General features: G+C 43.2%; 1 protein-coding gene across 2 annotated transcripts in view; it reads left to right on the top strand.

Moving 5' to 3' along the window:
- The first annotated feature begins 781 nt into the window (after positions 1–781).
- The window catches only part of TBC1D8 (TBC1 domain family member 8), a 41,157-nt gene continuing 28,023 nt past the window's right edge, over positions 782–13,915 (top strand). For both annotated transcript variants that reach the window (XM_077343533.1, XM_077343532.1), the window contains exons 1-2: positions 782–1,217; positions 10,233–10,343. In XM_077343533.1, the coding sequence (XP_077199648.1) occupies positions 1,088–1,217; positions 10,233–10,343 (241 nt within the window). In that variant the 5' untranslated portion in view covers positions 782–1,087. The remainder of the gene's footprint in view (positions 1,218–10,232; positions 10,344–13,915) is intronic.

The following is a 13,915-nucleotide window of genomic DNA, read 5'->3' as shown; positions in this document are numbered from 1 at the left end:
GCATCAGATGAGCTGAGCCCCATTACTGGAGCCGCAGGGCTTAGTGGCCCCTGCAGTGTTGGCTTGCAGTAGACAAGGGCTGTTCTATTTGGCTTGTTCCTGATCATTTAAAACGCCCTCCCAAGCAGTCAGGTGGCCTTATGGCTCCTCGCAGGAAGGTGGTAGGAACTTAGAAAAGCCACCTGAAGCAGGCAGAACTTCACCAGCCACAACCTCAAATTTCCCATGACAATTCCCTCCCTCTTTCCCACGTGTTGACTTTGTACACACTCTGCTCCGGCGGTACAGCAACAGTCGCGCCAGGACGCTGCTATTGATTTGCACGTGTGAATCCTGTCAGGAACTAACTCGGAGATGCAGTCCAAGTGATCTGAGTTTCACGTTCGCGTCGCCCCTTCCCATTTCGGCAGCGTTCCTAAGACTGCCTTCGTGTCCCGAACCCACAGGCTGCAGAGAGCCCGAAAGCCACGTCTTCCCTCCCCAGGAAGCGCCTCCCCTCCTCAGCCTTAGGTATGGGGTGTGGCAGCGCGATGACCCGCCGACACCAGGGAGGCATCGCCTTCTGCACAGGCTCAGAACCGCTCTTCCCTCTCCGCTGCGCAGTATCGGTTTGTTTACCCGCTTGGTTTCGTCCCGGGGCGAAAGACTAGCGCAGCCTGCCCGGAGAGGCCGGGGCGGGAAGCGGTCTGTGTCACGCCCGCGGGCGAGGGCGAGGAGTCCGGGCGGCGTGCGGGCGCTGGAGGCGAAGGGGTTTTCCTTTCCCCGTCCTCCCTCCCTCCCTCTCTCTCTCTCTCTCCCAGTGGCCGCGGCTGGAGCAGGTCTCTTCCTCGCCTGCCGCCGCAGACGGAACTCCAGCGCCGGATTGCCTGAAGTGGTTCCAGGGGAAGCGGCGGGGCCTCGGCGGAGGAAATCGGAGCCGCTCCGGAGGGGAAGGCTCGCCTCGGCTCGGCAGCCCCGCGGGCTCCTCCCCTGGGCCGGGGGGGCCGTCGCCCTGCTGCGGGCGGGCTTCCGAGGTCCAGCGGCTGCGTGGGGCGGCCGCCGGGCGATGTGAACCTGCCGGCGGGCTGGCGGCCGAGCCAGCGGGAAGATGTGGCTGAAGCCCGAGGAGGTGCTGCTGAAAAACGCCCTCAAGCTGTGGGTGACCCAGAAGAGCAGCGGCTACTTCGTGCTCCAGCGCCGGCGGGGACACGGCGACAGCGGCGGCCGCTGCTTTACGGGTACCCGACCGACGGACCGGCAGGGCGGTGGGGGAGGCAGGAGGGCCCCGGGGTGGGAGCCCTGGTGAGGGAGGCCGGCCGTGGCGAGGCTGCTGGGGGTGGGCAGGGGGATCCTCACAGCGCTTTTACCCTCCCCTTGGCAGGCAGGCAGGCAGGCAGGCAGGGCGGGAGTGCGGCCTGTAATTGGCCCTGGAAAGACCTTTGCCCCGCTCGTCGCCCTGAAGGCAAAGGCCCAAGATAGCCCCCCTAAGCCCGGCTTCTTGTTGGGGCTGAGAAAGAAGCCGCGTTTTTTATGGGGCGGGAGAGGCTGCTGTGCTCTGAGTTGGGAAAAGGAGCTCGAAACAAGGCTCTTTGTCCAGCCTGAGGCTAGGGAGGCCCGGCTCGAAGAGTAGGGAACTTGAATACTCCCCCCCCCCCCCCCCCGCTTTGGGCTTGGTTGTGAACCGCAAATAGAAACTCTATATTGTGCTTTACTCCCGGCTGATATCTGTGCACCAGGATAGAAGTTCGCTCACTCCAATATTGCTTCCCCTTCGAAATCCTTTTTTGACATCGGTTTAAAGGTTTATATTCTGTAGAAGCTCCATGATTCCAAGGCAGATTGAAAATGTGTAGGATTTCTTGTTCGGGTGGCTGGGACAGCTGGTAAGAAAGGAGAGAGGATATAAATGAACAAAAAGATAGGAAGAGCGCGGGTCAAAAAGTGCTGAGACTTAAACAACTTCTTATATTGTAAAGAGGTGGTGAGATGCTATATTTAAGCCCCACGATGAAGTGAAAAACAAAAAAGGGACATTTGTAACTAGCCTTGCTTTTGAAAAGCTTTGTACAGAGCGACATTTAGCAGCTGTAGGAATGCAGTATTTGAGATTTATAATAAAAACATATAAATATCAAGGAATGGTAAAAGCACTGTTCTCATTTTTCTAATGTTATGGTTTCCAAATGCAAAAGGTGTATTGTTAAACAAAAAAACACTTCTGAGGTGTTTGGGGCAATATCCCAAGTGTGAGAGGGAAGTGAATGCAAAATCAAGGGTGATCAGTGTTCGGGATTAACAGTAAGGGTGTTGTTATTTGACTTGTGATGAATTTGAGATTTGCTGTTGCTTTTTAAGGATCCTGTTTAATCTGTTGAACAACCACAGGTACTCCAGTGTAGCCTGTCAGTGATTGTGCCTGTATTAAGAAAACTGGAAAATATTTTTATTTCTATATTTCTGTTCCTGATGTGTCATGCTGTTACACCGCTGGGTTTCCCCTCAGTCCTGTGTAATGATTAGTGGCCACATACAGCCAATTCTACCTTGTGACTGTGAAGTCCATTACACATATAGTAAGCATGGGCAGCTGGCGCATCCAGAAATGAAGGTAATGCATATCCCAGCCAAATCATCTTTTGATTTGCCCCAGAATCTGTCCTTGGAAGGCCCTCCTCTCAGCTATGATACTTAAAAAACAACAACAAAGCACTCCATGTTTTAGATCAGCCTTTCTTGACTTTTTTTTACCATTGAGAACCCCCTGAAATATTCTTCAGGCTTCAAGCAACCCCAGAAGTGGCACAATCATGCAGGATATGGTTGGGAAGCATAGTTGTGTACATGCGCACCTGAAGCCTCTCCCCTTCCTGCCCCCTCCATGCCCATCATTGGCCATTGAGGTGTGTGTGAGCATGACCATATATGGTCATATCCGATAAATGTTTAACAAACATATATATTAAAAATAAATTAATTCCCATCCATTCAGGATACCCATCCTGGCTGTCAAGAAACACCAGGGCTTCACAAAACCCTAGTTGTGAAAGCCGTTGTTCTAGATGCAGGCAACAGAGGAAGGTTGTTGCTATTATGCAGTGCTCATAAGCTTTCCAGAGGCAGTTGGCTGGCCATTTTTGGAAACAGTGTTGGGATTTATGGAGATGTTACTTGCCAAGGATCACAAGCTGAATACAAGGTGGAATGGAGACTAAGCTCCAATTGGAAATCCCCCCCTCCCATCATTTCCCTTTTCAAAAATTACCCTTCTGACACAAGATTTGCTGCAGTGTCTTCTCCTTTCCCAAAAACTTCTCATTTTCTGCAAACTTGAAAGGTCAAAAGGAAAAACAAATTTGGGGCAGCTTTGTACAAGTAATGTACAATTGCTACTGAAATTCAGTCCTGAAAAGTAAAGCAGTACTAATTTATATGCACTTAAAAGTCAGACAAATTAATGGAACATAGATCTATCAGCAGCTATTACTTAAAAATAAATGGAACCTACATATTCATAGGTGAACTTCTGACTACTAACTAGATCCTATAGACAAATAGGAAAGGCACAGGCAATTGTTCATGTTTTGTTTGGCCCAGGTCTTCTTTTTTCCTCTAAAATCCACTCTTGCCTCCTTTTAGTTGCTCCCTTCTTGATTCGTCTGTCTTCCAAAAGAAACAAATCTTCATTTCTGTTGAGCATTTTAGAATAATTTGCCAGGTGGAGCTATCCCTTTCATTGTTCTCGCATGCATGCAGCCTAATGCCCCAAACCTTTGTTTATCCAGATCTTGTGTATGGGAGAACTGAGGCACAGCATTTAAAAGGAACAGTTGCTTACCAATCTTTAACCGTTCCTGCGGAGCAGAATAAATAAAAGAGTAAGCCCTAAGGGGGAGAAGAAAGGGCGGGCTCTGTCCGGGATAAAAACTCGGAGGGCCCAATCAGCAGCCGCAAAGCGGCTCCTGATTGGGCCCTCCAAGTGTCACTCCAGGGCCAAGCGACCAATGGGGAGCCGTGCAAAGCCCGGCTCCCTATTGGCCGCTTGGCCCAGCCTTGCCTTGCCCAGTTGGGAACTCACCGCACACATTTCTAGTATGCAATAATTTGCCTATGCCTTCTAGTCTGCCTGCCTCCGCCACTTTTTGAGTGTTGTATGCAGTGCTCAAGGTTTCTCTCTGGACAGAGGGAAGAAACCCTAAGAATTCTCCCCTCTTCTATGCCAGTGTTCCAGTCAAGATTTTTTTTTAATTTGTCCAAAATGGTGGGTGTTGGCACCTGACTGCCCAAATAAGAATAGCCACTGCTAAACAGTCTTCTGATAAACGATGCTTTCTACAATTAATATTAGAGTGCTCCAGGGAAAACAGCTACTATCTTCACAGCTGAAGGAAAGATCATTTGAAGCTCTTGTAAGTTGCAATGTTAACAAATGAGTACCCAGCTTGCTGGGGGGTAAAACGGTAATGACTGGAGAAGGCACTGGCAAACCACCCTGTATTGAGTCTGCCATGAAAACGCTAGAGGGCGTCACCCCAAGGGTCAGACATGACTTGGTGCTTGCACAGGGGATACCTTTACCTTTACCTTACCCTTAAGTTAGCTGTGACTTGATAGTAAAACAAACCAAAAGACGTGTATGTATGCATGTTCTGGTCATTCTCTTAAACAGAAAACATCTGCATTTTAATTTTTTGTAACAAACTTCTGAGGGTGTTATTGTCCATAGTGGAACCATCCACACTGGTGCACTGTGATACCTTCATAACTCTTGTGACAAGTCTTCAGAGTTTATCTGTTGGAGTGAATGTGAAAAGATTATACAGAGACATTGTAGTCAACCCTCAGATGATTGTGAACTGAATGCTGTGTTTTGTATGATTAGAAAGTTCAACCACATGAACATATAAAACTGCCATATACTGAATCAGATCTTTGGTCTATCAGGGTCACTATGGTCTATTCAGTCTGGCAGCTGGTGACCAATATGTTAGGTCAAGATCTTTCATATCACTTACTACCTGATCCTTTAAAATTGATTGAACATGGGCATTTTTTCTATATGCCAAGCAGTTATTCTACCACTGCCCTATAGCCTCTCCCCAAACCAGACAACTATGTTCATAAATTACATGGTTCAAAATCCTTCTTGCAAATTAAAATTAGTCTAAATCAGGGCAAAGTATTGGGAGGATAATTTGAAAATTACAATGGAGAAACCTGGTAGGAAGGACAATTGGATAGTAATCACAAAGCTTTCTGTCCTGGGTATGTTATAGAACAGACTGCATCAGGTCTTGTGAAGTCTTTATGCAGCTTCAACTTTTAAAATGTTCTCAGTTACCCTTAGCACATAAGTAATTTTGAATACATTTTCTGCACTTTATTTTTAGTGTTTTCGCTATCTACACAAATTGATTTTATGGCTGTCCAGAGTTTCCTGCAGTACTATATGCCATAATTGTGGTAATGTTCTGTATTGCATATTAAAATATTTGTGCTGAATTTGTTGTACACTCTGATAACTTTGTTTTATTTCAATTGAGAAATAAAATGTGCTTAATTTCTGTTGTTTTTTATGTGTTAATAATAATAATTTGGGTTGGATCATGCCCTTGTTTTTTACTTGTGGAACTTTAGTTTGAGTTCTAGCACTGGAACTTTAGTTTGACTTCTAATATTAAGGCAGAAAAACATCCAAGAGGAATTTGCATGGAATTGTTTCAGTTCAAAAGGTGTTGTCTTCATTCTTTAGGTTATTAGTTTATACTGTGGTTTTGATGCCATGTCACTGGGTTTGCTATTGAATCACTGAAGCTGCAGAAGTGTGAGATTGACTTCATACATGCCAAAGCAGGTAAAGCTAAAAGACTGCACAATCAGAAACTTGTTGGATTAATTTCAGACCTAAAAATAGTTTCTACAGCTGCTAGAATTAGGTCTTGACTAATGGCATCTTATAGATGACATTCAAAATTAAGACTAATGTTGATCCCTTATGAAGTGTGCACTTGAAAAATGGTTTCTCTAGTTCTAAGAACAGTGGGTTTTTTAATACACAAGCTAAATAAAGATTTAGGACAGTACTTCTAGGCTTTAGATGTCTCCCTTCATACTGCCTTATTTTTGTTTACTTGCAGTCTGACAGAAAACATAAAATAGTAATATGCAAAATAGATTTTTTGTGACATTTGAATGAGCTTGTCCAACTAAGCAAACTTGATAATCTTTGTAAGGACACGAGAGCAGCACTTCTAAGAAGACTACCTTGGAGAGCCTGCCCTTGAGTCTCCTCTCTAGCAGCCTAAATTTTTTCTCCAGTACTACAAAGTTACATTTCCCCACTTTGTTGGGGCCAACATGAACCACCACCACCACCGGCTTCTTCCCAGCTCTGTTTTCCAGCCCGTGTTGACCATGTGTAATGTCCACTACCTTCACACCAGACAGGCAAGTCACCATGTCGGTCTACACACCTAAGAATCACTGAATAATAATAACCCTCCTCCCTCCCTGTCCAGATGGCCATTGGTGGAAAAGGCCATTGTTTACCAGCTGTAGAAGGGGTCCCCTTTGAGGGAGCATTCCTCATTTCTTCAGCATGATGGTGTTTCCTTTTGACCCTCATAGTCCCTGCCAGCAGTGGGGCGGGCAGCCATCCTCAGAATTCCTTAGTCACAAGGAATGTGACTAACTGACTGCCTCTGGTTCTCCAGGTTAGCCACCTTGGTCTCAAGGGTGTGAACTCGGTTCTCTGAGAACCAGGAGCACTTTTGCACTAAGCACACACCCATTATTTTTGTCGAGCTGACATATAGTCATAACTATTGAACTCAGTGCCATATGTCTGATAGTTCCCAATTTCCTACTGGTATTCAACCATCATAATGGCTCTTTTCCTTTACTCCCCCCTTTAAAATAAAATTCCTATTTATGTAGATTTGTTTGTGGAAAATATGCTTCCCCATTTTAGGTACACAGAGAGACCAGAGCCCTGGCTTTCTTACCCTGTTGCTGAATTTGTACATCTACTAAACTTGCCTGTTCATTCCCCTGTTCTAGACACTTCATCATTGGAGTGATGCCTGCTTCTAGGAGCCCTAAATAAATAGCTTGGGCCAAAACTTTCTCTCTCTCCACCCCCAAGCCTAACCAGGCACTACCCAATAAAGGAGGATGAATGAGTGAGCCAGCCTCTGGTTGATTAACAATAGGTATTGCACTTCTGCTCTTCCCAGTCTGCCTTTTACTTCAAGCGCTAACTTAATTTCAAAAGTTATTTTAGCCTTCTAGGGTTGGATGAAAGGGACTGTAGCTGAATAGCCTCAGCAGTTACAGCAAGCATGTAGCTACTTGCTTTCTTGTAGGGGGGAAAAACCCTACCTTAATTTTAGATTTAGTTTAAAATGGATCCCCTGTTTTTTTAAGTCCTACCTATATGTAAACTCAATCTGCAGTTTGTTTTGTTATTTGTTTTCCTGTTTCTGTTATAACCTGCCTAAGGTTTAACCTTATCTATGAACTCACTATCCCTACTCTCTGGTATTAGTACTTTAATCTATAGGTGTGATAAAGATTCAAAATGATAATGGAGCAGTTTTAATCCTTGTCCCTTGTTTGACCCTCTAACCCTTCCCATACTGCAGTAAAACTAGCCAAGAATTTGCTTCTGTTCCCTAGTCCTTTGGCCTCCAAACTCTATTGCAAGACTAGCAATGGATATACTGTTTATAAAGCTGAGCATTTTAAAATATGGCTACTAAAATGTGGCTGAGTGTTCTTTGTACACCTGGGATGACACTCTGAATAGCTTGTTTAGTACGTTTTTATTTCACCCTTCTTCCAAGGAGCTCACTGCAGCATACTTTGGGCTCACCTCTGCCATTCTGCTTTCTCAGCAACTTTGTGAGGTAGGTTAGGCTGAGAGAGTGACTGTCCCAAGGTCACCCAGTGACCCAGTGAGCCTCGTGACACAGTGGGGTCTCCCAAATTGTAGCTCAGTACTTGAATCATAACGGCAAGCTGGTCCTCTACTGTTTGATACCATACTTGTATAGGCACACAATGGAACCCACCAGCTTTGCTGCCATAAGGTATGTAATCCTAAACTAAGCCAGCATTCACGCTGGTGTGATCGAGGGCTTTCTAGATTTGCCTTTCCAACTCTGATGCTCACACTGGAGCCCATTCTTAAGCGTTATCCAGGTTGCCAAGGAAAGGACAGTGCTGGGGGCCTTAGGGACTAAAATGCATGGAAATTCTGTTTCCTGTTAACACTCCAGCCATAGCTGTTTCTTTCAGGCCCACACCATGACACAAGCATTTCAGAAGCATTTTTTTTGTAAGATAAACTGTTGCATCTGAAATAAAATGCTGGCGTCTCTAAAAATGGGTAGACTCTGTTCTGCTCCACGTGGCTGAACAAACAAGTCATTGCAACCACCTTGCCTGTTCAGCAGTATGAGTTGATGCAGCAGAAACTTCAAGAACATTTTTGGCTAAGTATGTTCCCTGTGTTCCCCTCCCCCCACAGGCATAACTTTCCAGCACTGCCCGTAAAACATAAACAGAACTAATCCGGGAATTACGCACCATACCATCAAATCAAGTTATATACGTATCTTTGCAAAGCAGAAGCAGCCTTTTGAGTGGTGACACTGGAAAACTGTCCTCCATCTCCTTCTGATTTTTGTGGGGTTTTTTTGAAAGCACACATTTTGCACTGGAAAGAAAGCAAAGTTCTTGCACCAATTTCAATAGGATTAAATTAGAGGAACTCTGCATAGGATCACTCTGTTAGAGGGCTAGTCTCATTCAGGCAGCTTCCTTACCTGACTGTAACATCTCATGTTTTTGATGGGCTGATATTTTTTTTAAAGCCTTATATCCAAATAATGTCCCACGTGTAAAACACACACATCAGAAACAAAGTACAGGGGAAAATGGACAAATACATTGGGCTGGATTCTACGTAGTACCAGTATAAGGAGTTGCAGGGTGCTTCTGACCTCTGAAAGGGCAGTGCTGAGAGGCCTTGCATAAATCAACCACTCAGTGTATGGGTGGCTGGCTGCACTGAAGTTAGAAGTGTAAGCAAAATCATCTCTCTCCTCCTCTTCCATCAGCAGACCCCACAAAGGGCAATTTTGTCCACTTTCTTGACAGGGTTGTGAGTATCCTGCAAAGTGCAGGGGGTTGGACTAGATGACCCAGGAAGTCTCTTCCAGCTCTATGATTCTATGAGTTGTTACATAATTTATCTCACATAAATTTTGTTTTTTTCTTCATCTTTTCAAAAACTTACTTTGCACTTATTTGCAGCTGGAAGTCTTACGCGTATTAACTAGTGAATGTGATAGTAAAATTCATCTGAAGTGGGTGTGGGGGAGAATGAGGAACTGACTGATAACATCAGTAATTTAGGAGAAGAGAGAAGAATGAGGAGAAACAAGAAGTATTCTTATGTGACGTGGTGTGGGGAGATTTTATTTTGATTTTTGTAAAGCTATGATGCACACAAGTCATAAGGTTATGTAGAATGAGCTTCTGATATTGCTTGTACCAAAGTAACATGTTGATTGGCAGTAGGTATTTGGCACACTCTCCAGCGTTGTAGGATTAAATGTTGAGAGGAATAAAGAACAATGGTTTTCATTACAGATTTTTAATACCTATTTTATCAATGAATGGTTGACTTATTATTTTTATTATGTTTGTTGAAGCATAATATCCCTCTGGCAAAATGGCTTTTACTTTCCCTCCCTAGGCTAGGACTAGGTACATCATATATTTACCTTTCACCTTTATCTTTGGCTAGACTCTTCTGGGCACTTGCTTGGAAACAATTCCAGTCAAGCCTAAAGGATTCTCTGGTTCTGTTTGTTGAACAATATGACTGAACCAGAAGCAGCAGAGGCTCATGGGAATTGTAGTCCATGGACATCTGGAGGACCACAGGTTGACTACCCCTGCTTTAATGCCTTCAACAAGAATAAAAATAGGAAACTAAAGTTTAAGGGTTCTGACTTCAGCATAACATGGATTTCAGATCTTTATCAAACTACGACTCAAATGTTATGCGGCAGGCTGTCTAAAAGGATGGCTAATTAAACCATACCATCTCCTACTGGTTCACATAATTTTCTGAGTAACTATTTCTCTTGAGGAAGTCAGTTTTGGGAGACACTTGTGTAATCACCCAAAATTTCTATAAGAATTCATAGCTCTATATTAAACATTTTTTCTTTATATTTTTTCAGGTCGTTTGGTAGGTGCTCTGGATACTGTGCTCGATTCTAATGCCCGTGTTGCTCCATTTCGAATTCTGCTCCAAGTGCCAGGATCACCTATTTATTCTGCCATAGCATGTGGTGAGTTATTGAATGGATCCGAAGTTTACTGGGCCATAGCGATGGGTGAGTTGCATACCAGACAAGAACGTCTGAGCATGCTATAGTCTGCATGTCAGAGAAGCTGAAGGTAACCTGAGTTAATAACATAGCTGTGCGGTTATGGGCTTATTTAACAACCATACTTTGGTAACATTTCCAGATATAGCAAATTAGTTACATGGCATTAAAAATGCCTGAGAATGCAGTGCTATGCCCACTTGCTTGGAAGTTTGAACAATTGAACTTAATTGGTTGGCCCTCTGCATAGGAGTGATCTTTGTGGCACTCTGGGGAATGCTTATATTTTGTTTATTAGTTTGTATGTATCCTGCCCACTCCTACAAAAGTGGACTCAGGGTGGTTCACAACTGTTCTTAAAAAAATCACATAATTAAAATACAATAAAAACTCTCTCTTTTGACTTCTTAAAAAGTAAGGTAGTGCCCATAGCATTATCCTTTGAGTTTCATGTGTATGAAAGTAATTTATGAAGGGTAATGCATAAATATTTTTCTATGCATATAAAGCTATCCTGTCAAGGAGATTTTATAAGGGATTTCTAGTTTTAGTTTAGGTACTTTAATTACCATGCTTGTAGAGTATAGAATAGAAGCTACGGTTGTAAAATAGATTATCACTCCCTGAAAGTACAGAGCAGTCACTGCTTATAAATATAATATTTGTACATCTTGTGAACCGAGTGAACAGAAAGATCTGTAAACTGGAAATCTGCTTTTTGAACAGCTGCACAAGGACTGGTCTTACAATTATTTTGACATTGGTGCTATGCATTTTTGGAACTGCTTTTTTGAGACAAGAAATATGATCAAAATTGTTCATTATCTGTAATGATCAAATGGATAAAATGAATTTTGTATTTAAAATGTGCTTTGATTTTCTTAATCTAAAACATACTTGGACCCCAAGATTAGAAAAGTACAGTTGGGTTCATATGTAGTATGGAATTATTAGTTTTGGGTTGTTTTTTTCCTCAAACAATGCTCTTATATTTATTTATTCATTCGATTTATTCATTTGATTGATTGATTTGATTACATTTATATCCTGTCACTCCCACAAGGGCTCATGGCAGCTAACAAGATAAAACTCCAATACATAAAAGCCCCAATAAAATAAATATTGGCTGCCCTTTTCTGACTTGGGGTGGCTAACAGCAAAAATCCATACATGATAGATATAAAACCGTTTACAATATTTAAAAAAAATTAAAACTCAATACTCAATTAAAGGTTCTCCAGCACTGCCTGCATGGGTCAGAATAATCCTGGATTAGATTTTACATGCAGTTTAAAATGGGAGGCTTCTTTGGCTTTGAATGTCGCTTGTTATATTTCTCAGTAGTGTGAACAGCCTTCTTTAAAATAACATTTTAAAATACAGTCCTAAATATGGTTCTTCTTTGTGTTGTTGAAGGGTGTCTCTCTTTTGCCCCATTTTGTGTTTCCCCTTTCTAGAAGGCTGTGGTTCCCTGATGTTTTGTCTCCTGCCCGGACCAGCCTTTCTCTGTGCTGGTGCTTAATAGCGAGGAGTGCTCACTAGCAGAGGGTGTTGTAAAATAAACTCCTCTAAACAACAGGAAGATAATTACCATAGGATCAATGTTTCATTGTGCAGCTGAAACATTTTGGTATCTTTGTAAAGACAGGTTCACCAGTGGTGATGAAAGAGTATCAGTTATTCAAATGTGAGGAATGTTGCCACCCAGCAGCAGTGAAATGGTGGCTTTTCTGCACGCACAGCTTATTCCTGATTTTCACTGTATGGCTTTAATTCAAATGCTGAGTATGCACTCTGCGCCTTAGTTTCTCCCCTGTTTTTCTCCTAGGAATTGCAGAATATATACTCTGATGATGCTGTGGAGAAATCCTGGGCTGGGTTGCAGCATCAGATTTTTGAGGGGGAGGGGGTGGCTCCTAATTGTTCAGTTCCTTGATGGGTGTGTTTTTTTTTAATGAAGGAGAGGCCACAGTCTTCATCTACTCTGGCAAGCCATCTTGCCAGGACTTTTGCAGTTTCCTGCGTCCCTCCACATTGGTGTGAACTCTTTACATATTTCTTTTTTTTTGGGGGGGGGGTGCAGAATCCTGTTGCTCTTGCTCAGGATTCCACACACACATCCCCTTTCCCTTCAGGCCAGAGGCTGTTGAGTGATAAAGATAATTGCTGTGAAGGAAGCTTCTAATTGCAACTGGCTTAGGCGAGGAACACATTTCTCTGTCTATCTGCATTTCACGGAGGAACAGCCTGAGTGATGCAGGGTGTCTGGCTGGTCTGCTGCTAGAAGAAAGATTCCAGACTCCCACCAGCCCTCATTGCCACAGCCTGGGCCTCTCTACCAGCAATTGTTTTCTAGGACATGTTGTATTTTCTTGCACAACGGGTTTTATTGATATTGATAGTCAGATCATAAAAGGCTTTCTAGGCTTGATTACAGTCAGGAAAACAACAGGTGGATTCTCTCTCTCTCTCTCTCTCTCTCTCTCTTATTGATTTTCGCATACTGTTTCTTTGACCTTCTAGCAGTAAAAGAAGGACAAAATTGTTAAGCTTATCCTTTGTGCTCACTGCAAGTAATCAGAGACATGCACGACCTGAGGAATGCGGTTTAGAATACACATTTAAGATTCCTACTTTTTTCGACCTGGTGTAAAAGTACAAGTATGTAGAAGCTTCTGTCATATGGCGACCTGGAATGATTATTTCTCTACTCATATAATGCTTACAAGACATTTCTACATAGGACTTTTCTGCTTATCTAGGATCGTGTATTCTGGTGTTTGTATTAAAATAGGAATTGTAACAGGCAAGCTAAGGAAAGCCTTGCTAATAAGTATCTGTTGCTTGTCGTGCTCACCTATACTATTCGTATTGTCTGCTTCTCTATCTAGTGATGACTGTTTGAGACTGGGATATTAATGTTTACATGTCAGTTTTCCTTGTATGCAATATTCCTACACTGTGCATAGAAAGTTGTCAGGGGTAGTCAAACTGCGGCCCTCCAGATGTCCATGGACTACAATTCCCATGAGCCCCTGCCAGCAAATTGCATCTTATAAAAGAGATAAGAATTGACTATAGCAGAGGTAGTCTATCCTCAGACATTATTTATAGCCCATATTTATAATATGTTTGTATGTGTTTATAGAAACTTGTGAATCAAGCCAGTGTTTCTCTCAGTGAGCCGCTTACCTCAGAATTCTTTGCCCTGCATAAGAGAAACAGTATCCAGACTAAAAAATTGTGAAGGTGTCCTGCTTCATTTGCAAGATCTTTATTTAAATGTTAATTTCCATCATACCTCCTAACCCAAGGAAAGCATTGTCCTAAACCTAATAGTAAACTGAACTTTAAAACTCATAAGGCTATTAATTAGACTGATAAGCTCCCTCTGGGGCAGGGGTAGTCAAACTGCGGCCCTCCAGATGTCCATGGACTACAATTCCCAGAAGCCCCTGCCAGCATTTGCTGGCAGGGGCTTCTGGGAATTGTGGTCCATGGACATCTGGAGGGCCGCAGTTTGACTACCCCTG

This window comes from Paroedura picta, chromosome 6 (assembly GCF_049243985.1).
Source record: "Paroedura picta isolate Pp20150507F chromosome 6, Ppicta_v3.0, whole genome shotgun sequence".
Lineage (NCBI taxonomy): Eukaryota > Metazoa > Chordata > Lepidosauria > Squamata > Gekkonidae > Paroedura > Paroedura picta.
This window is presented reverse-complemented; position numbering and strand designations above follow the sequence as displayed.